At 38.1% G+C, this 24105-nt stretch overlaps 2 protein-coding genes across 4 annotated transcripts in view; one reads left to right on the top strand and one right to left on the bottom strand.

The window, feature by feature from the left end:
* Positions 1-24105, bottom strand: part of aralar1 (calcium-binding mitochondrial carrier protein aralar1) — a 335053-nt gene that overhangs the window by 234085 nt on the left and 76863 nt on the right. The gene's annotated exons all lie outside the window — the stretch shown is intronic.
* LOC136839432 (arylalkylamine N-acetyltransferase 1-like) overlaps positions 8361-24105 on the top strand; it is a 48250-nt gene continuing 32505 nt past the window's right edge. Inside the window, exons 1-2 of the mRNA XM_067105479.1 lie at positions 8361-8417; positions 14271-14412. Of these exons, the coding sequence (XP_066961580.1) occupies positions 14337-14412 (76 nt within the window). The 5' untranslated portion in view covers positions 8361-8417; positions 14271-14336. The remainder of the gene's footprint in view (positions 8418-14270; positions 14413-24105) is intronic.

Genomic DNA, 24105 nt, shown 5'->3' on the forward strand with positions numbered 1-24105 from the left:
ATCTCTTTTAAACACTTCGATTAATTCCGTTAAAGAATATAGAATTTAGGCCAAAGGCTATGCGCTGGGCCTATGAGGTCATTCAGCGCTGAAAGGGAAAATGACAGTAAGAAGGTCTGAAAGGTGTAACAGGAGGAAAAATTCACAGTAGCACTATGAATCAATTGTTACGAAAGGGTGGAAGGTGAGATGGAAGAGAATATGAAAGGAGATACAGTAAAAGGAACGAAAGGGGTTGCATCTAGGGGCCGAAGGCACGCTGCAAAGAATCTTAAGTAATGCCTACAGTGCACCGCATGAGGTGCACTGACGGCACTACTCCCCGACGGGGTCATTTCGTTAAAAGATTTCGCCTCCATTTCATGAATCATTCAAGTCGACCTCCTTTAAGTTTCTCCTTACTAGACAGCGCTCAACAGCAGATGCCGCAAAACGGGCAAAACCAAACATTTCTTTTAACACTGGAAACAACTGCTCTACAGAAGTAATTCCTAGCTTAAGTCGGTAGTTTTGAAGTCCTATTGTCTTGAAAGTAAGAGCTTAGGAGATCAATGAAATGGCTGCCATTTTTCTTTATTTATTATTCGCAAAAAGTGCACGACAACAATATGCACCGGTTTTACAACACAGACTGGAATTTGTATAAGCGGCGGAACCCATATTCTACTTCAGTGTATTTTAGCAGCAAAAGGTTACCACTCGAGTTAACCTAACCGTCCTTTTTGAAGCCTGGCCCACGATCACCAATAACTACGTTACCATGAATACTATGTTTGGCCCCCAGATAACTAACATGATTCTCATTCACACCCTACATACTAGATTTTTTCCAAGAAAATAAAGATAAGGGGTGAATCCTTCAAAAAACAAGGTGGGGGGGAGAGGGGGGACGACATATTCCAACATTCAACCAGGAGTTATCTGGCTGTGAGAACACTCATTCTGAGAGCAGGTGAGATCCAACCCAAAAATGCAGCAAAATTCCTAAAACCCGAGATGTTTGTCTAGTAAAAGACTTTAAGCCTTAATTAACAAATTTGAACTTTTCATTGACATCTAGGGCAATATGCGTCATGAACTTTTATTAAAATGAAGTACTTTCACATAGGAATACGCTGTTTATTTTATAAGTGGCATAAATTTCCAAAAAATTCCACAATACCATAAAACTGATTTGATAAGCAACCTGGTGAAATTTCGCTAATCAGTTTCAAAAAGGTTGCAACACAAGGTTATGCTTTCGTCAACAAGAAGTTCTTTCTATGGGCATGTTCGTGCATGCTTATTATTATTATTATTATTATTATTATTATTATTATTATTATTATTATTATTATTATTATTATTATTATTAAGTAGATGAAACCTGTTCATATGGAAAAAAAATACCAAAAGTCGAGCATTTCTTTCATAACGACACGATTATCCCTATCGAGATGCACTTCCAGCAACAGCGAGACTACAGAACGTTCATCGAAGGCAAGAGTTTCAATCCAGATCTTGTTTTCACAGTGTCCATGCAAAGTTATTCCTTAATGAGTAAGTATACAAAGTGAAAATCATCATTATTTTTTCGATTTTTACATTAACTTACTCTTCTTTTATCCCAGATTTACTACACTTCATCCCTATAATTCTGTTATGATCTTTTCTTACAGTCCATTTTGTGCTTCTGAATTTATTTTTTCCGTTCTGAGTTGCTTTTCTTTTATAGAGTATTTGGGCATGTTGCAGCCTGCGTTTCCAAACAGTACGCAACTTAACTAATCATATTCAATATGACACATTGTTTACTCTCCAAAGCAAGAAAGCGCATGAAGCCAGTGCATGGTGACCTCTCCAATTTATTTAATAAAAACAGAAAGAATGCTACAGTAACACCACAACTAGCAGCACTTACAAAAACTAGGCGATATGTATAATAACCAAAGAAAATGTTACATTTTAATAAAAAAAGTTCTGGAAGCCCGCCATGGCCTGGTTAATATTATCCTCCGTATCTCCTAACAACACCCAAAAATCTACTAACGTTCCGGGAGAATATTTTTCACCCTTTTACGTTCCAGCTATTTACAAAAACTACAGAAATTTTAAAACTGCTGAAGCTTTTCTCATAATTCCGATCAAATACCCTGTCTTACAGCAAAATCACCCAGGTTTGGGCAGTTTTCAGCACGACCGACACTTTTAACCCTGACTTATCGATCATAACAGACAACTAGGCAAATAGAATTTCCTGATGGTGCACTATAACTCAGTTTGCCCATTCGTTTAAGTTCGCCCTCATGCTCTTTTCTTCCTCTTGTTTTTTAAATAAATACCAAGCCTTAGCAAACTATCTGGCTAAGTGTTGGCATATTTTCCTTTTCTGATCCAGGTGTACATGGCCTTAACTCAAGGAAAATGGAGAAAAATGGGGGCATTTCATTTGGTGAATTTTGATGGACCACAGTGATACTCAATCTCTTTTTCCCTATGGTGTACAGATTACTGCAGTGAAACAGATGAAAGTCTCGAATTTCAGCCTAAAACCTGTCATACTGAGTTACAAAATTCTTGATGTTATGTTAATTATTCTCGAGACAAGGTCCACAGAATAGTAAGTTTAAAATAATAATAAATAAAATAACGACCTCGTGGAAATTACCTAACCCATACGGATTAGATAATAAATTCTTAGCATCTGAGAACAAGACGCTCAGAAGAATATTAGGAATTAATTGGAGGGATAAGATATCAAATAATGGTAGAAGAGGTAGAGGTAGGCCAAAGGAGACGTGGTTGAGGACAACGAGGCGGGAAGCAGATGACGAGTGCTCGGGAGATCTTGATGAGTTAGCCAGGACAGAATGTGGTGGCGTGAGTTTATCGAGGCCCTATGCATCCCCGTGGGTGCCACAGGAAATGAGTGATTGATTGATTGATTGATACGGATGAGAACTCACTTCCTATTTCAAGAAAAAAGCTATTCACGAGGTTCTGCTGGACCGGAGACCTCAAGTTAAGGGCACAGCGGTGAGGAAGGTCTTACCTAATTCGGCATATCCTGTATCGGATTTACAGATAAATCACTCTTATAAAAATTAATACAACACAGACAGACACTCAGTAACATATGGTCAACAGAGCTCAGCTATTTTCAGCTATATAAATAATAAGAATCATCGAATAAACTGAATACGTCCCATATAATTTATAGCAACAACTGTCGGTTCCAAAAGCAGATGGTAGAGTTAGCACTGATCAATCAAAGAAAAAGAAAAAGACGAACTTCCCAAGAAGAGCCTGGGATTCGGATACGACTGATAGAATCTTCCTTCAACACGCGGTTCAGTCGATTTCAACAGGAGTGACGTAGCAACCGACTTCTGGAACATTCCTTCAACTGCATAAATACCACCGATCTGCACCTCTTAATCCACTGCTTGTCCGTTGGCAGGAACAGTGGTCTCCGAAATAGGAACTAGGAAATCTACCCTTTTTCGTATTGTTATATTATATTATATCATATTATTATTTTTAGTTCGATTCCTTTGTAATATTTTAATGCATTGGTATGCTTTTACAGCTTCGATAGTGAGGAACTTCAAGAATACTATCTACTAGTATGGCATTTACACTGCTTTATTGCTGACTTTTCGAGGCCTAGCCCCAGTATCGAAGCTGTAAAAATACACCTATAATTAATATACAAAATAATCGAACTAAAAATAAGATGATAAAAGCAATTAAAATTATTATAAATAAAATACCAGGAGAAACCTATTCCCATCAAAACAGAAGGAAAGAAGAAGAGGGTCACGGACAAACGTTCAAAGTTCTGGGTAAACTCTTGCTACGAGAGAGGGGTGGAGGCAGTTTGTTTGACTTCGACGCAACCCGTTTTATATAAAAAGACTCGAGGACTGCCAGCTGTTGAGGAGTAGACGCCCTTGACAGAATTTTAAAATGATTGTATTCAAAATCTACTTTGCCTTTTAGCTTTCTGTAAAAGAAAACTATTGTGCCAGTTTTGTCTGCCAGTCCGTTTTTTTCTGTCCGCCCTCAGATCTTAAAAACTAGTGAGGCTAGAGGACTGCAAATTGGTATGTTGATCATCCACCCTCCAATCATCAAACATACCAAACTGAAACCCTCTAGGTTCAGTAGTTTTTATTTTATTTAAGGGTAAAGTTAGCCATAATCGTGCTTCTGGCAACGATACAGAATAGACCATCCCCGGGCCGTGGTTAAAGTTTCATGGGTCGCGGCTCATACAGCATTACACCGAGACCACTGTAGCGACTGTAAAGAAAACTTGACTGCGCCGAAGAAACTCCGGCGCATTTTTACATGTTTTCCCATGCTTACGAATATTAGAACATTAAAATTTTTGGCTTAACACTGCACCAAAGCACTCTGAATGCACAAGGTCACCAGTACTCAACCAAATCATGCACACACAGTACTTCCACACTCAAGCGCAGCTGGGAAAACAATGGGAAACGTGTGTTACCAAGAAGAGGGCATCATGCCCTAGATTATTCTGCATCCAGTCATCCAGTGCATGCACGGTAGGACGACTTCATATGAACTCCATATGAAAGGATTTCATAAGATGCGTGGAGGCTGTATCCCATAGAAACATATCCCTTTTCTTACCTTCTTTTTCATTCAGAAACTATGAAAGAGATATAAACAATATAAAAAAAGTATGAAAACAACAAATTCAATTAATGTTTAATTAAATCCTACTCACGTCGACCTGCTCAACAAATAAGCATTTTCATCAAGTTTGAAGTTCTGAAGTTTTAATGATTCACCTACAAAATTAGCAAAATCTTTCCACATTTTTGTCACAACAGGATTAAAACTTCTATAAAACTGTGCAGTTCTGAACCTCACTGGTACAGAAACAATTGATAGAAGTAACTTTATATTTAGTACTACATAGTGAACAGCAGTCTGGGAATATCTACAAGCAAAGGATGATCATAATTATATGTCTTATACAATGTGAATAATGAACATGAACAATGAGTGTTAGAGAATAATATTAAAATTAGAGTAAATAAGTTGAAAAGAACTGAGTTTTATCCAACAATTGCAAAAAAAAAAAAAAAAAACCAACTGCTTAAGACCGGACAGGCAAGCTATCAAAATGCAGACGAATAAAAGAACGCAAACATTTCCTCATGAGAGAGAGGTCTCCAAAAATCTTGAAAATCTTTCTCAGAATACCAAATTCTGTCCAGTTGGAGAGGAGAAACACTGGATATTTTTCTGGTAACTCAGTTTGCAATCAACCATGACACCCGTAACTTTAAAATAGTTGCATTAATTGAACAAACGCCGTCAATATACTTAGAATTTTGCTGAGTTGAATTTCATCTCCCATAATTTGTACCACGCACTAACTTCAGCTAAGTCTCAGGTAAGGGACTCAGTAACCACAGGTCTATACTAAGGAGATGGGAGCATTGTCAAGAGAATAGCATCATCTGCACATGGAACAAACTTTTATTCAATGCCAAGCCAGTGTATGTGTGTGATATAAAAAGTCATGGGCAAAGACCACTACCCTGGGAGACACAATGGGTTACATTCCCGTAGCCACTAAAAACCCCCCATCAACTGCCACTCTTTGCATTCTGTAAGTTGCCAATTCATCAACATTACAATGAAATGGTCCACTAATTCCCATAATCTAAGTCTGAAAACAAGGACTTCATGATTTTTGTATGTATAGGCGTGTGCATGTGTAAACAAAGTATACGGTGAAGCAATGGAGTGCAAGATCTTTTGTCTTTAAGCCAAGCAAACTACATACAATGGGAGAATAAGATTACAATTTTTATGCATACAAAGGTCGTTGCATTTGAGGTAGCTCTTCGGGTGAGGAACAGCTGTCTTAGATGAACTCCTCTACTAGATAGAGCAAGGAGAGGCAAATGACACTGAAAAGGTTACTGAGATTCTTTAGTTTCTCTTTTCAATTTCTTGCGAAGATCTTGTGCAGATTGGGGTGAGGAGTATATAGATCTGGGCTTAAATTAATACTATTTTCATATGTTAGCTGTATTAATGAAGACTCTGATAGAGTTCTGGTCACAATAATAAGACATCTTGGTATTATACTGCTACTGAACCAATCAAATGTATGTTATTTTCCGCTTACATGCATAAAAAAAATAGCATCATTCGTTTGGTCAACTTTCAACTGAATATCTACGGTGCTTTATTCTGACATTTAATTCCTTGTTTGTCTGGACCAAATAAAATTACTCTTAATCTGTACATGTTTTATCCTAGACAGCTGTTCCTCACCAGAAGAGCTACGTTAAATTTAATAACCCTTGCATACTGAGATATGATCATATATTCCTTTAATGCTAGCTGTTGTTTGTAAAACAGAGTCTTCTTTGTAATGATTTTATTGTATGTACTTTACTTAAAAATACATAATTTGGTGGTCCGTAGCTTGGGTCAAGAGATTCAAAGCTGAAGCAGCAACTGGATAACCGCAAGCGTGGAAGATTTTCTGTCTGCTTCTGACTGCTACGGGCATTATAGTCTCTAGACTGAATTTCAGCTGTTGTAGTCGGGAAGCTGGCACAGGCGCTGTTCTAACAAGAAGATTTTGTTCCTTTTACAATGGAAATAAGAGGCTGAAAAGTTTTATGCATTGGGGCTTGCCAACCACATCATCACATAACGTAAATTGTTTGTCGTATCTGCCCCGCTCCGTTTTCTGTTCTCTTCCTTCAACGATCGAGTGAGAATTCTCTAGGCTCCTCACTTTGCAAGAAAGCTTTGTAACAGACATCGACCTAAGTCATGGATGAGGACTTAACGAAGTCCTAGAAGGTTTGCAGTGCTGCTTAGCCTCACTCTATCGATTTCACCTCCATTTCTCTCGTTCGGCGTTGTTGCCTTTACTTTGTTTCATCTGGAGATCATTTTCTTGAGACATGTCTCGCAGTCATTTCTTTGACCAATGTCATTTCTTTGACCAATGAACTCACTTCTCTGCAGGAGTCTGGATTTTTTTTTTTTTTTTTACTTAACCACGCCTGAAACTTTCTTCTCGGAGGAAGTCTGCCATTTTACTGTGACATGAGGCAGCTTGGAATTCAAGTGAGGGACAACGATCGTGGCGGCACGTTACCTCAAAATCACGCCTGCCTCTTGCACACGGAATTATGCACCTGATAGTTAGTCGCCAATGTATAGTTTATTTATATATATATATATATATATATATATATATATATATATATATATATATATATATATATATATATATATATATATATATATAAAATATACATTATAAACACATATATATATATATATATATATGTATAACTGAATCACGAAAATATGGAACGTGATGAATGTATAACGGCAAATGCCGTTTCACTTTTCTTCGTGGCATTTGCCTTTACTTATATGCGTGTATATATATATATATATATATATATATATATATATATATATATATATATATATATATAATATAAAACACGGGAAGGTGGTGTAGCTCATCGGTAAAACATTGAGAAAATGTTCGAAAAGCCAGTTGTTCATCCTGGCCTGTCCCCATTAGACGATACTGCTATAATGTGTACCATATTCTGATATATATATATATATATATATATATATATATATATATATATATATATATATATATATATATATATATATATATATATATATATATATATACTCCGTATGTGCACAACATGGCTCTCCATTGTATTCCCCATGTGAGGAATAGGCATCACAAAAATGTGAGTTGGCTTGAAATCTAAAACGACTTTTCTGCGTATAGCCAAAGAGACATATGGGAGGAATTTTCGAAGCAAAACGTGAGACTTGGTTGTCATCTGTTATGACCAATCAACTTCAGAAAAACCTAACCTTTATAAGAGTTCAATTTTACTGTTAGCGACATATGGTGAGTTACACAATCTATCTATTAAGGAATTTTGTAAAAAAGAAAAACCTCTGTGCAGGGAGAAGGGGAGAGAGAAATGAAATATGAAATCGTCCAGCAGAAGAGACCCTTCTATCCATCCCTCGGAGGAAGACAGAAAAGCAGCGCCAGGCCCACGCGGGAAAAGGGGGCGGGGCGGCGGAACCGAGTACGGTGACTGAGGGAGGGAGGGAGGGAGGGAGGGAGGGAATGTGCAGGGAGGGAGCTAAGGATGGCGGAAGGGAGCAAGGGAAGGCATATCTGTGTGTGTGTGTCTGTCTGTGCGTCTGTATTGTGTGTGCACGCGTGTGTATGTGCGTGTGTGCGTGTGTGTGTGTGTGTGTGTGAGAGAGAGAGAGAGAGAGAGAGAGAGAGAGAGAGTGAGAGAGAGACACGGCAGTCAGCAGTGCCTCGGTTGCTCAGTGTCTCACAGGTCGGTGCAGTGAGTGGAGAGAAGGTTAGGTCCGTTGTAGAGAAAGGTCGTCAATGGGAACAAACGCTGGCGAAAAAATCCTGCCAAAGCAACTAACTGTTTGCTGTCCAAAGTGTGAAGCGGTCCTCGGGAGCCCAGACTTTCTCAAGCTGGATTTGACACACAGTCCCATCCAGAGAGGCAACAAAGACATGGTGGTCCCGAGAAACGCCCCACACTTGCTCCGAAATAGTTATTACCATTATTGGTCAAACCTTCAAGGACGAGTCTCGCCTCAACAGAAACAGATCGACATTGACATGAGCTTCACCGTATAACATGACACTTTTCTCTCTTCAGTTTTCACACACTTTCTTTGCATGCTCCTCACACGATAGCTACGAACAACGCCAACTACAGCAGTTAGCGGTTTCGGAGACATTCCGAACAGTTGCAATCCAGTCTCCTCCTTCTACTTACAAAAGCGCAAACAAAAATCCACCAATACCTACACCCATCGCACGAGTCACGAAACAAAGCAAGGGGGCGGCGCCGACCTTCTCATGATCAGCAAAGGTCAAATAAGATAACCACGCCAGGACCTGTGGCTAAACACTTTTGTCCGCGCGTTTTGGAATGACGAATTGCAAAGAAATAATCTTTTTTTTTTCTTTTACTGGGATCTGAGGGGGCTGGCTCTAACTGCAGATGTGTTTGGGGCTCCTCACCACGTGTCAAAAGGCTGGAAAGCAATCCTCGCAGTTCACGATACACATCAATCCTTTTAAATGTCTTCAACAACCAAAGGACGCATATCTTGGCGCTCTCAGGGCACAAGAACACAAAAATCAAACGATAGTCTCCATGGAAGTTTACCCGTAACGCTTCATGGTGAAAGAGTGATTACTACAATTGAACTCAAATGCAATGAATTTCATTTTGTTAAAAAGGGGAAGAAATCAATTTGTTCGTCACGATAATGAAGTTGTCTTCAAAGTGAAATTATTATATCTAAAAACACTTATCTGGTTATTGGCAGTAGCGCAAGAATAAAAAAAAATGGACATAAAATCACATTTCAAAAGCACAATGCACGAACCTGATTATTTCACTTCCATTTTAATCCAAGAGAATCAACGTTTATCGAGTACTCTCTCTCTCTCTCTCTCTCTCTCTCTCTCTCTCTCTCTCTCTCTCTCTGTGTGTGTGTGTGTGTGTGTGTGTGTGTGTGTGCGCGTATGTGTACGTTGATACTGGAGTAATCGAAGAGATAAATATGCGTTAGCGACTATCAATTTTCAGAAAATCTGCAAGAGACCTCAGTCAAAAAGCCGGCACACGATGAGTTGTGAATTGCATGCAGAAATGGAGAGAGAGAGAGAGAGAGAGAGAGAGAGAGAGAGAACAAGCCAGTGACTGTGACCGGGAATCAGTCAGGTATGGGCACTGCTTAATGCTCCTCAGCCACTAGCTCAAGGAAAGCAGACGCATTCTGTCACGGCAGGCTCTCCTCACACAACCCTAAGGAGAATGATGTCCTAGTGCACTTGCATATACAGCTCGACGAAAAATTTACTAGTTAACAGAAACAATGACTGTATGCACACACAAACACACACACACACACACACACAGAGTGCGTGTGTCAGGGAATATATTTAATCACGTAATAGTGTAGTATTACGAGAGCCTTCGGTCGGTTAATTATGTATTATTGTCATACATGGTGGTGGATATATATATATATATATATATATATATATATATATATATATATATATATATATATATGTATGTATATGTATGTATGTATGTACATATATATATATATATATATATATATATATATATATATATATATATATATATATATATATATATATATATATATATATATATATATATTATATACATATACACACACACATATATATATATATCATATATATGTATACAAAGAGAAAAAGAGTATTTGGAAATAGGTTAATAATGTTAATGTAGAAGAGAGAGCGAGAGAGAGAGAGAGAGAGAGACTGACGTTTTTATGACATGATGCATGCATTTTGTGCAAGCCTATATGCAACAAAACTTCCATGAAAGTGAAACGACATATTCAGTTAAACTGCAAACATATAAACCTTTCCATCCACTTACTGATGATGGGTGATACTTGCCCGGTTTTATTCTTCATTCATTAAACTTTTTATGTTCGAAATGTTATCACGTGATGACATTCTTTTAAGCAAGACAACTTGAAGTTCAACACCTAGGTTTTTTTTTTTTTTTTTTTTTTGAACGGCTGGTCACCGTGATTTATAAGAAGGAAGTCTCATGCACCGAGCTATTTTGACAATGAAACCATTTTGCTAAGGGAGCTTATCGAGCTTTACGGTTTAACACCCACTCATCCGGAGACAAAGACAAACAACAAAACGAGTCCTCGTCAAGATGGAACTGTCCCGAATAATAATTGGCCGTAATCAATCAATGGCCCGGGAAGCGGAAGAAGACTTGAGATCCGTCTTACATATTAATGCAGTGACATTTGCTTTTGCCTTGACGCAGTAACCGCGTCTCCAAGGCCACTCCCTTCGCCTCATACAAATTTAAGCAAGGACGCACATATCTCTTACACGTAGACTGGCAAGAGAAAAAAGTCGGAAAATGCGAATGTCATCGTAGGTACTGATTCTATGGGGGGCTCTAGCCAGATAGGGCGATCAGGACTCAATCTCTGCCGGCCGTCTCTCTCTCTCTCTCTCTCTCTCTCTCTCTCTCTCTCTCTAGCGCCTCTCGTTCCTTCTTCCATCATGCGTCAGTCTCGTTCGTTCACTAACACAGGTCGCCTTGCAATTCACACTCTCCTCCCCTCTCCTCGCTCCTCGTCTCAAAACCCCTCTCTCTCCCCCTCTCTCTCTCTCTCTCTCTCTCTCTCTCCAGGGTCATTATAAGACAAAACAAAAATATAATTTCTAGTGAAAATGCCATCAATATGCGATATCAGAGCTACAGAATAAGCTTACATCTACAGTATATCTATACCTATAGATACATATATTCAATTTATAAATATTTCTAAGAACCTTTTTTTTATCAAGCAACAAGTTCGCAACAATATCAAATACTTGGGTTTATAAACAAAACTTATAAACTTATATAATATCTATAAATATACATATAATATATATATATATATAATAATATATATATATATATATATATATATATATATATATATATATATATATATATATATGAATGTTTGCAAAAATCATTGCAAACTGCTCTAAAGATGAGCATATTGCCTATCAGCGGTGAGACGACACACTGGAACAACAATGCATCATAAAAGATCGTGTAAAAATATCATTCCTGTGAAATGTAAAGTTTGTTTTATAAAATCTGTTCAAATAGCCTTGTAAATAAGAGCAACTCCTTTTGTTTTCAAGGGAAAGATTGATGTGTCGCTCTTTCGGTGTGTAAAGGGATCAAAGCAGACAACAAAAACTAACAGAAGTTACCACGAAACCCAAGAATAATTATTATCTCGGACTTAATTATCCATTCCTTCCAAAATTCAAAAGTATCTTAAGTGTTCTACATTTTTTATTCTGGCTCGTAAAAACAATGTCAAACTTCAGTATCTCTCTCTCTCTCTCTCTCTCTCTCTCTCTCTCTGTGTGTGTGTGTGTGTGTGTGTGTGTGTGCGTGTGTGTGTGCATAAGAGGCTTCCAAACGATAATAGGAAATAGGAAACGTGCGTCTTTCAAGCAAGCATCAAATAAATGGGTGTAGAGACAACCTCGAGAATCTTCTCACGTGCTCAGGATAAGAACTTCAGCTCTCATACTTTGCCAATGGGCGGAAGACAAAAGCAGTCAATAACAGCATAATTCAGAAGATAAGGATAAACATTCCAATTTTAAAGCTCCGCTTCTCGTTAGTTATTTTCGAGCGTATTTCAACAGTCATTTAATTGAATTATTCTCTTGCAAAGACGATAAGCAATTAAAATAAGGTTCTTCAAAGAACTATGGAGAGCTCAGCATGTTCCCACTGCCTGTCTTTCCGAACGCTTATGCGCATCAGTCCCCAAGCAAACAATTATTGATATATGAGAGAGAGAGAGAGAGAGAGAGAGAGAGAGAGAGAGAGAGAGAGAGAGAGAGAGAGAGAGAGAGTGTCACTGACTTTCTCTCCATATTTCTATCATTACTATCTAGCACTCATTGCAAACAAATATCAACTTAACCAGAATCATAAAACCGTGTTAAGAATTTCCCATGATGGTGTCAATAATCATTCACTTGAAAGTCATGATGACAAGCGCAAAAACTGACAACAATTAAACTACATTAGTTTTGGTAGTAGAAATACATGCATGAAAGTATACAGGTAACTTCCTCATCTTCTATAAATAAATGGCTACATGAAAACAAAGACAGACAATAACATGAAGCGTATGGGAATTCATAAGAGCGTAATAACATCAAACCGTTTCTCCAAAAGCCAACGGAAGAGTCCTCATCAAAATCTCTGACCCGAGAAACATCCAAACGCGTACATTCTCACTCCCTCTCTCTGCAATCATATCACCCGTTTCGTTTCAGTGCTTCTTGTACAAACATTAAGGGTTTTAAAATAAAAGATCGTTCCTTTAAAAAGGGCTACAACTGCATAAAGAACCAACAAATTGCGGAGTTGCTTGTTTTTAGTCCACCACACTTCGTCAAAAAAAGCTACATCCAATTTGCGCAATCCACATTTCAGAAATACGATTTTGAAAAATAAAAAACAATGACCAACGACCAAGCATCATTCATGAGAGAAGCCATTCTATTATTATTATTATTATTATACAAAATAATTTTCATTTAGATCGCGGGTGATGGAAGAGGAGTCTCCAACTGGCACTTGCTTCTGCTTTTTCGTGGTGTCTTCAAATGTACTTATATTCAGAGAAGGCCCTCTCTTCTCCTTAAGTGGCGGAAGGGAAGCAACAAGTATGAAGGGCACCTTAATGCCTGGAGGGCCTACTTCATAATTCACTCAGCCTCTCATTACATTTTCTCTTGTTTAATCCGATGGCTGGAGGCGCCTTCACGTAAACGCACCAAAAGTTTTCTTCTTGACAAGAACTGTCACTCCCTTCCGACAAAAATAAATTTCTCCACTTGATGAAAAAGAAGGGGATCCAGGAAAATGACCAAACGTTTTGTTCAGATATGAAAAAAATCTTTAAACTCGTTGCACACACGTCGTGGAGCGACATGTTAAGTTAATTTAACATCCACGATCTGGCTCCTGGAGCGACATGTAAAGTTAATTTAACATCCGTGATCTGGCAATCATCCGAATATCCTATGCAACAGATCACACCAGCGACCCTTGTCTCCTTTTCTATTTCTTTCCACTAACTGTAATCCTCACGTACAGTCAGCATGCACATTCCCCTGTCCTTGGCACAACTTCTGACTTCATATGACACTGTCCACTAACAATGATTCTCTTCATACTGTTGAAACAAATCTCCATGGAACATCAAGTTAATACACGCATACATCACGTATATAAATAATCATTAATGTGTGTGTGTGTGTGTGTGTGTATGAATGCCAGCACCTATGTATATAGTAAAATATCTGTTAAAGCACATAACATCACCTTTAAAAACTTGCTTCTGCTGCTGGTCAAGGCAACGGTAGACGTCTCATGTCTGCCGCAAGTGAAAACCAAATAGTGAAGAACATTTCGTCTGACACGAAGTTTGGAATTGGTAAAAAAAAAAATACTAATGTGAAGAAAATGGCTGATCAGTTAATTTCATGATTTATTTGACCTTTTTTTCTTTGCTGAGTATAAGATGTGCATTCCATTTCGGTTTCTTTTCTGTCCCAGCACTTGAGGGGAAATCCGAAGGCCTCCCAGACACTTCTCCCTCCAGATCGAAAAGGAGAGCACGCCATGAACCCTTCCAACCTCCAGCCGACCATCATGGGGTTCTACAACAGTGTAGCCACTTGCTTCAGAAAATATACAGGTAGGCGTTCCATAATTAATCACAGTGGATCCAGGTTTCTTTGTCCTCCCCTTTTTCACACTTATCATTAGGTAAACACAGGTAATCAGAGATACTTTTAGAGATGACACATTAATCACAGAACATGGCTTCATCTAGGTTTTAGGGCGAGAAAGCAGGTCTTTTCATTTCATGCATATTTAGGTTATTACAATTTTCACATCGACCATAAGAGGTGATAAAAGGTAAGACTTTTTTTTTTTTGAGAAAAGTGAGTAGTAGTAACCACAGCGTCCATAGTGGATCTGATCTAATTCTATACTGGAATTCCTACAACACACAAAACTTCACGAAGGAATGTGAAGTGGCCGCTGTGGTCGCCCACCAACCTTACCCCAATAAGGAATTTCATCCCGGCATCTCTCTCTCTCTCTCTCTCTCTCTCTCTGAGAGAGAGAGAGAGAGAGAGAGAGAGAGAGAGAGAGAGAGAGAGAGAGAGAGAGAGAGAGAGAGAGAGAGAGAGAGCCAAACAAACAATGAAATAAAAATTAAGCTACTGGAATATGAAAAATATATTATAAATATACTGCTTAACAAAAGACAAATATGGCATGCTTTTAATAATGTAGTTTCGCTGCTTGACAGAATTGTGCAACAGCTATGATTTCACCTTGCATAAAGACTTAAAGGAATAGGGGCGAGTAACTAATTCAGTCATTCCATTGCTAACAGGAGAAAAACGAGGAAACCCTTTTTGAAAGGAGGGTTGTTTAGGATTCAGAACTTTCTGTTCTCATCATCATCGTCATTATCAGTTCAGTTTAGTAGGCTCCAAATGCCATACACGATTCGTAGTCTTCATGGAATGAGCTCTCCCTCTTACCACAACCACAATACCCTTACGCCTGGGCATCATGAATGTAAAGACGGGAAGTCGAAAACGGTTGTTATGCCCCAGCTGAACATAAGATCACCAACCAAGAGTTAAAAGACAGTCGCTCATAAATTCTGCAATGAAACAAAAGCAGCGAGGGAAAAATGGCCATAACCCATTCTTTTCGACGAAAATCGTGCGTAGCCATGCATGCCAGTTAGTGTATAGAAAAATGTCCTGTAGCATTCTGTCTTTTCTTTTTTTTAAATAAACACTGATGCTCAGTTAACAATCATAATAACAATACCTACAAATGTGCGGCTCTCATAATTACAGGCATTACGAGAACAGTGCTGCAAAATTTGCTTTCGATATTCAAGCCCAGTGAAAATAAGGTCTGACTTTCCACGGATTAGCAAACTTTAAGACTATTTTCGCGCGACTAAGCCGGCTATTACAGTAGTACAACAGATTTTGGGTAGTTTTCACCATCCTTCCATTTGCTGGCGCCACCATCGGCTCTGGTCCAAGCCTGCATTACAAATTCTCTCACGTCATCTCTCAATTATGGCAGCTTGGGTTTAAAGCTTACCTCTACACATTCTGAGGCCGGTCCCCTGGCAATCCTTAGATACCAAAGGCGGGGGAAGATATTTCTCTCTCTCTCTCTCTCTCTCTCTCTCTCTCTCTCTCTCTCTCTCTCTCTCTCTCTCTCTCTCTCTCTCTCTCTCACAGACCGAAGGCAATTCTCTCTTCTTATCGAGATGTATCCATAATTTTTGTGTTAAAATTCAGTATATATATATAGTATATATATATATATATATATATATATATATATATATATATATATATATATATATGTATGTATGTATGTATGTATGTATGTATAATGTGTGATTACATGCAGTATATAAACCAACATACATTCATACACAAATATATATATATATACAAATATATATGTATATATATACATACATATATATATATATATATATATATATATATATATATATATATATATATATATATATATATACATACACATGAACATATAACCATGTAAATATGAAGACTCGCCTTGTGAGCCTTCTCTGTGCGTGCCTTTGCATATACAGTATATAAAAACACACACATATCGAACTATAATGCACTTTCACGCAAGGCACTGAATGAATGACAAGAAAAAAGCATCAGCTGGGGCGCAGTAAAGTATCATCACCGTCGTTATCAATGTCGCGTGACGCAAAGGGCCTCTCGGAAATTTTGCCACGCACCTCTTTCTTATGCTTTCACTTCTTCATCTCCAGCCTCCTTTCTCAAGGTTCTCACCCAAGCAGGTCTGGGTCTTCTGACTCTTCTGGTGCCTACAAGAGCCAGGCTGACACTAACACGTACAGCTTTCAAAGTGACTGTGTCAGGACAAAACAATTACATACATACATATATCCACATATATATATATACACACATACACACACACACACACATACACACACACATATATATATATATATATATATATATATATATATATATATATATATATATATATATATATGTATATTGTATATTGCCTCCTGCTGTGGTAAAACAACCTGGCTTTGAATTTCGGGCGATATGGCCAAGCTGAATGTGTACCCGATTGTTAGTCGACTCTAGCTGACCTCAGCCTGTCATGAAGAAGAGCAGGGGTTCAGTAAACCTCACCGCAACAAAATAAGATGCAAATCGGAAGAGTAACACCCTATGGAGCCAACTCCTCTCCAGGGCAAAAGGGGATACTGGTAATATGTTTAAATGTACATTTAAACAGGATAGAAACCAGTTCCGGGCTTTATAAATTGTAATGAAATAACTGTAATGAGAATTATGTTGGTGACACCATTAGATACACTATTCATAGACTATCTGAACACAAGCGAGAAATGACATAGACCAGAGGTCGATTCTTTCAGTACATTTTAATACATTTGACAGAGTTGGGTCAAAACATCAATTGGAGAGAGGCTGTAATTTTTTTCCAGGGGCAATTATCGTAAGAGGACAATTCTGGAAACCACCTATAGAAATCAAACCGACAGGGAAGGTTGTGGAGTTCCATCGAAAAACCAAGTAAACAGATGCTCCCCAATCTCTGGGAAACCTCTAACGTTTCCTTCCTTCCAGAGAAGGACTCATGTGCCACAAGCTCTTCCTACCGAATGATATATCTCCCAGCGAATGCATTCAAGCACGTCGACTGTACACTAGTCAGATGCAGACAGAGCACCAGAAAATGAAAAAATAAATCTTCTTCCGTCTACTCCCTGGACCTCTTTGCTTTAAGTGCACAGTAAGGGAAAACACGACAGGCCCTTTGGCAATTAACCCACCCTTTCTTCCTTCAGCAGCCTTCCTTTCTTCACTGACTCTATCCCTCTGAGTCCTCTGCGAATTGCCTTCTTAATGGTCTCTGCAGAATCAAAGATTCTGTCACAGACCTGCTTCCATACGAAGTATCCTTCGCCCTTAACGTGGACAGCAATATGTAAGCCAACAGTTAATGGTCAATGAATAATTCTGTATATTGTCCATTCCTGTTTACGTCGTACCGGATATAGAATTTAATAGACTGCCTTCACCTTCGCTCTAATACCTTCCAGTGAACCGAACAAATGACTGTCTGTATCATCCTCCTGAGTGCATCTCTCAGAAAATAATGGCTCTCACACGAAAACAGTAAATGCTCTTGGTGACGAGACGATGAGAACACTATTAATAGAGAGAGGCCATCAGTCCCCCTTATGTCATTATTTCTTAAGACAACACCTATAAATAATCATCTATTACCAAGCTATCATGCACTTGATCGTCAAAATTCGTACCTGTATCTATTTATAAAGTTGAAACGACAGCTAGAGCTTTCACCCCTACGTTAGAGGAAAAAGGGGGACACGGCTCGCAAAAGAAGTTTGTCCTTTTTTAAGTCTCCTTTTATCTCTTTTGTTTGGAGACGTCGTCTAGGGGAAGAATGTTTTATACGCCCGTCCACGCCTTCAGACAACTTGGAGAGAACACTAAAAGATAAACCGAGTTTTCTGGAAGCATACAGTATACCACACTCTTTATATTCCACAACCCTCAAGCTTCCACATGGCATATTCACAACCGCCTTAGAATCAAACTCTCATTTGAAGGCTTACGCCAACACCTAGATTACTTTAAAGGTACATACGAAATTAATGATGTGTGTGTGTGTGTGAGAGAGAGAGAGAGAGAGAGAGAGAGAGAGAGAGAGAGAGAGAGAGAGAGAGAGAGAGAGAGAGCAATGAACTTCTCTGTAGCAAGTTGCATTGTACTGCGTACTTAAAACTCATTCAGAACGCTTTCTCAAAACGTAAAAAAATTATGTAATCATATTTTTATATTCAGCATTCCATCCTTTTACATCAAATCATTCAAGTTTATAAAAGGCCCTCAAATATCTAAAAACCTGAATAAAACTTAACTTTTAAAAAACTTTAACTAGCAGAGAGAGAGAGAGAGAGAGAGAGAGAGAGAGAGAGAGAGAGAGAGAGAGAGAGAGAGAGAGAGAGAGAGAGAGAGAGAGAGCTTATCCACAACGAAAATGCCACAAGAACAAAAGGTGTTGAAAAAGACAATTCCCACCATTAGCGCGGGAAGGAGCATTTCCCTCCTCCTTGAACAGAAAGGTTTTCATGGGAACAAGTGAAACGAGTCCAAGTCGGACTTGGGGGGGGGGGGGAGAGCAGAGTTTGCTACTCTCAACCTTACTCAAATGTACAAGTGTCTGGCACACTCAAATAAAAAAAAAAACGTAACAACACTATAGGGCACGCAAACTTCATTACAAAATGAGAACAGCATACTCAAACTTAATCAAATGAAAAAATACGATTATGTGTACAAAAGAATGGCTATGTTACACTCAAACCTCATAAAATGAAAAAGAAAGTAGTGATAAAAGTCTTTGAGAAAGCAAATCATCATATAGTGAGTATGAAACATAAACCTTGATAAAATTAGCAGGTTGGGCCACTCAAAAAAAACGAAAAGTGAGTAGTTAAACCATGCTCAATAAATTTACAAAATGTGTGGCACTTTCAAATTTATTAAATAGAAAATGTATCATACACTCACATATAATGAACAAAAATATAAAAAATTAAGTATACATACATACACACACACATATATATATATACATATATATATTTATGTGTGAGTGTTTATTAGTCTCTTGTAAGAGATTACACACACACACACACACACACACACACACACACACACACACATATATATATATATATATATATATATATATATATATATATATATATATATATATGTGTGTGTGTGTGTGTGTGTGTGTGTGTGTTTATATGTTTGTGTGAGAGAGAGAGAGAGAGAGAGAGAGAGAGAGAGAGAGAGAGAGAGAGAGAGAGAGAGAAAGAGTATTCTGAGGAAAAACAAAGAAAACAGAGTTATTCACGGCTGATGAGATTCACTTTTTGTAAGTGTGGCGGAAAGAAATTGCCTTACAATGGGTTACTGATACTGTTGAGAATAATAAGAATAATATTACACACTGTAAAAACAAACGGAGGGGGAAAATGTGGAGGCCTACTTAAGTAGCGAAATGATGTACATGACCAGTAGTGCCTTTGCAGCCATAAAGAAAATAAAGTAAGTGGAAAATATCTGACCCGGTAATACAACAAGACTGAGATGGTATTATGCCTAAAGAAAGAGAAAAAAAATTGCCGTTGTTAAAGGAGAGATAAACGTTTGAGATGACTTTGACGACTCTCATAGCTTGCAATGCTTGAAAGTTATTGCACGTCTGTTCTTTCAAGTTGTTCCTAAATTTTAATAAAATAGGCACTCGAGGACACAAACATGAATAGAAAAACTTAGCAAGAAAAAAAAAAGGGGGGGGTGTTGGTACGAAGCGAAAAGCGTCCTCAGACGAAACTTGGGGGCACGTACAGCACCCATCCAGCCAGCCAAGTCAAAGTCACAGGTTTTCCCTTAAACAGGCGGCAACAATAGTTTCAAAATGAAAAAGTCGAATCCCAATTAATTCATAAGTAAGTCTAGACTTCACTGGAGTATACGGTTATTATCTGTTGAATTTGTTTGGGCAAGATCTGATGGATTATGAATGTTGAAAAATAATTGTTCTTGAATTTTCAATTGTATCCCTTTCAGATTTTGATATATCCCTTTTCAATCATTTAATTAAGTTCGATTGTACCATAATCTAACTGCTGATTTCTATTAATTCTGATTATACAATACTATACATTTTAAAAATCTGATTAGGCTTTTGCAACCTTGAGCTGATATCAGTGATCACGTGGTTACCCAAAACAACTTTACCTGTTCATTTAAGAGGTAATTCGGGGTTGTTACCCTAAGAGCTCGCACTCTCCTGCAAGAAATCATATATATTTTTATATATGTGCCATCGTAATAACCACAAAGCACTCTTAATTTCTCGAATTCTTGACACTTTTTCAAATTCAAGAATATGAAGAAAAACTGACGTATGTATATGTCATTTTTATATCTATATATTTTGAGGGAAAACAAATAAAGTCATTCACAGCTGACGAAATTCACTTTTTGTAGGTGTGGCGGAAAGAAACTGCCTTACAATGGGTTACTGATACTGTTGAGAATAAGAAGAATAATATTACATATTGTAAAAACGGAGGGGGCAGTTACAATGTCTTGATTTTACCAAGTCTTTGATTAATTACTGTCGAACAAAATTTGAATTGCTTTAACCAGCTGAAGGCGTAATTGGTCTATTAACCACAAGTAGGCAAGTACCTGGTGAGCTGATTAACTTCTAATCTGAAGTCGACGAAACTGGGATATTATTTCAGAGTCTTCGGGTAATTACTAAACTACCTGTACACAGACAAAGGGAATCATACATAAAAGCAAATCCATATAAGTCTGAAACATAAAACCCCATGGCGTAATTGAGATGTAAATTTATGTGTGAATATATATATATATATATATATATATATATATATATATATATATATATAAATATATATATATATATATATATGTGTGTGTGTGTGTGTGTGTGTGTGTATATATATATATATATATATATATATATATATATATATATATATATATATATATATATATATATATATATATATATATATATATATATATATATATATATATATATATATATATATAATCTACTGGTTACTTTTTACCAGATACGTATTTAATTGCAATAACCACAATGCCCTCTTGATTACTTGAATTCTTCACACTTTTAGGATACGCTTGTTACTACAAAGCCTGAGAACCAAATGGTCAGTATCGTGACTTCTTCCTGATACTCTGGATGCGGGTTCGAATCCTGCTTCATACGTCAGTTTTTCTTCATATTCTTGCATCTGCATCTCAGGCTTTGAGGTGACAAGCGTATTCAAAAAGTGTAAAGAATTCGAAAATTAAGAGTGCTGTGTGGTTATTACAATAAACACATATATATACATATAATATGATTTCTTGTAGGAGAGTGCGAGCTCCTAGAGTAACAACCCTGGATTACCTCTTAAATGAACAGGTTAAGTTGTCTGGGTAATCACGTGATCATTGATGTCAGATCAAGGTTGCAAAACACAAAGACGAGAGGTTTTCATCTATGACACGATTTCGCGGCATTTCAAGATATCTGAGGCAAATCTGATAAACATATCAAGAGATGTAAACGTAAATCAATTTATAAATAATTTCAATGTCCATAAAATGAGTTTACTGTGGTTTTGAAAAACAGAATTTCAAACTTCACTAATGTTTTCAACTGCTACCTCTCAATTTCAAAAAGATGCGACACTATAAATGGAGGAGGAGGAGGAGGAGGAGGAGGAGGAGGAGGAGGAGGAGGAGGAAGGCTAGAGGCCTATCCTACCATTCTTCCTCCCCCAATGTGCCAAGGGGATTTAGTAGGCTGCGATTCACCTCTCTTTGACCTTAAAGACGACATCACATAAAAGCTTGTGCATTATCCTATCCACCCGCCATTGCCAATACCTCTTCCCTTCCTGGCAGTTCCTCTACTTTCTCATTCCATGTGAATCCTCTCGTGCACACTGATGAAACCCCCGGTCATTAAAACCAAATAACTCTCTCTCTCTTTTCTCTCTCTCTCTCTCTCTCTCTCTCTGATAGACATTATCTCGGTCTTCGATGGTAGATACTTAAAACAATTGCCATAACTGTAAAACTGCTTTCCTTAATTGCCGAACATTCCAACAATGCAAATCCTCCTCCTTGATAGAGAGAGAGAGAGAGAGAGAGAGAGAGAGAGAGAGAGAGAGAGAGGGGGGGGGGGGAAACAAGCAAGCCTTTCTCGGGAACTAAAAGATATCGTTTTATTCCCCCCAAGACGGTCCTTTGGCAAGGCAGCCAAAATCCCAGAGCGAGATGCCTTCCTTCCCGCCCAAACAAAACTTTGAGTGAGTGAGGTGACACCTCAAAACTCAGCCTTCAAGTTCAGCAGAGGATATAAAAGGTTCTCAATCTTGCAAAGAAAAGGAATTCGCTAAAGCAGCTCATCTATACCATTTTGCCGCGATGACAAGGCTTTTTCATCCTGCAGAAAGCCACTCTACAGCGTATGTGATCACTGACCTGATTGAAATATACCATGTGCAAATAAGAAACGATAAAGAGCATTCACTTCAGATCTGCTGTTCCTAATCCTTGCATTCCCTTGCTCATGGTCACAGCAAGAGAAAATTCGAATTCATCATTTTCTGACTATGGCAAATATTCGAGAACAAACAAACAAAACTAAGTTGACAGGAAAAAAAGTGATAAAAAGCTAACAATCAGATGAAACCGAGCAACAGAAGGAAACGAAAGACACACTGAATACGAGTGTTTCTGACGAGGAAGATACTCCGTGCCTGTGCCCGCCCGCCCTCCCTCCCGCATCAACAGAAACCCCTTAATGCATAAATCATCAGGTAAAATTGAGACTCTTCTTACTGTTTGCATATCATTCCAGTTACTGCCATTAATTCCGAAGGTGGGTGTGGCTACTAGGCCGGAACGAAAGAAGGGTGGAGGAAGCAAAGTTGGAAGCATACGAACACTTCCCATCAAGAGACGAGGGTCACAAGTCAAATCCACAAGACCTCAACCTCATTTCAATCAAGTTCCTTCTTTAACGAGAGAGAGAGAGAGAGAGAGAGAGAGAGAGAGAGAGAGAGAGAGAGAGAGAGAGAGACTTGCGCCGGCGGAAATGGTAAGGAAACTTCCTTTGGAAGTGTCACAAGTAAAGTACATCTGAAATGGTGAGAATGACGCCGGTTGACCAACCAAAACTAACACTGAGAAGGAAATAGAAAGAAATTAGCCCCTGCCACTGCATCTCTCTAACAATGCATACCAAATCTACGGGTTTATTTCTTAAAATGGCTGTTATATATATATATATATACACATATACACACACACAATACACAAGCTGTAAAAGCACGCATACACGTATATACACGCTTGAACAGATTTAATTTAACCAAAACATGTTTTTTATCACGGCATATTAAGAGTAAAATATTCATGTGAATCTCTGGTGCAAAATGTGAAGATAAGCAAGAGGGAATACGATTCGTCGTGTTGGACAGACGAGCGGAGAAGGAACGAGGTCCATTAAGAATAAGTGAAATCCACATCAATAACACCCCTTTCTTTATGCCATATGGGGATCAACGAACACATCTACCCGATGAAAATGTTAAAAAGAAACACACATGTATGAGCATGCACACACACAGGCACAC

The sequence above is a fragment of the Macrobrachium rosenbergii genome, chromosome 6 (genome assembly GCF_040412425.1).
Source record: "Macrobrachium rosenbergii isolate ZJJX-2024 chromosome 6, ASM4041242v1, whole genome shotgun sequence".
Taxonomy (NCBI): domain Eukaryota; kingdom Metazoa; phylum Arthropoda; class Malacostraca; order Decapoda; family Palaemonidae; genus Macrobrachium; species Macrobrachium rosenbergii.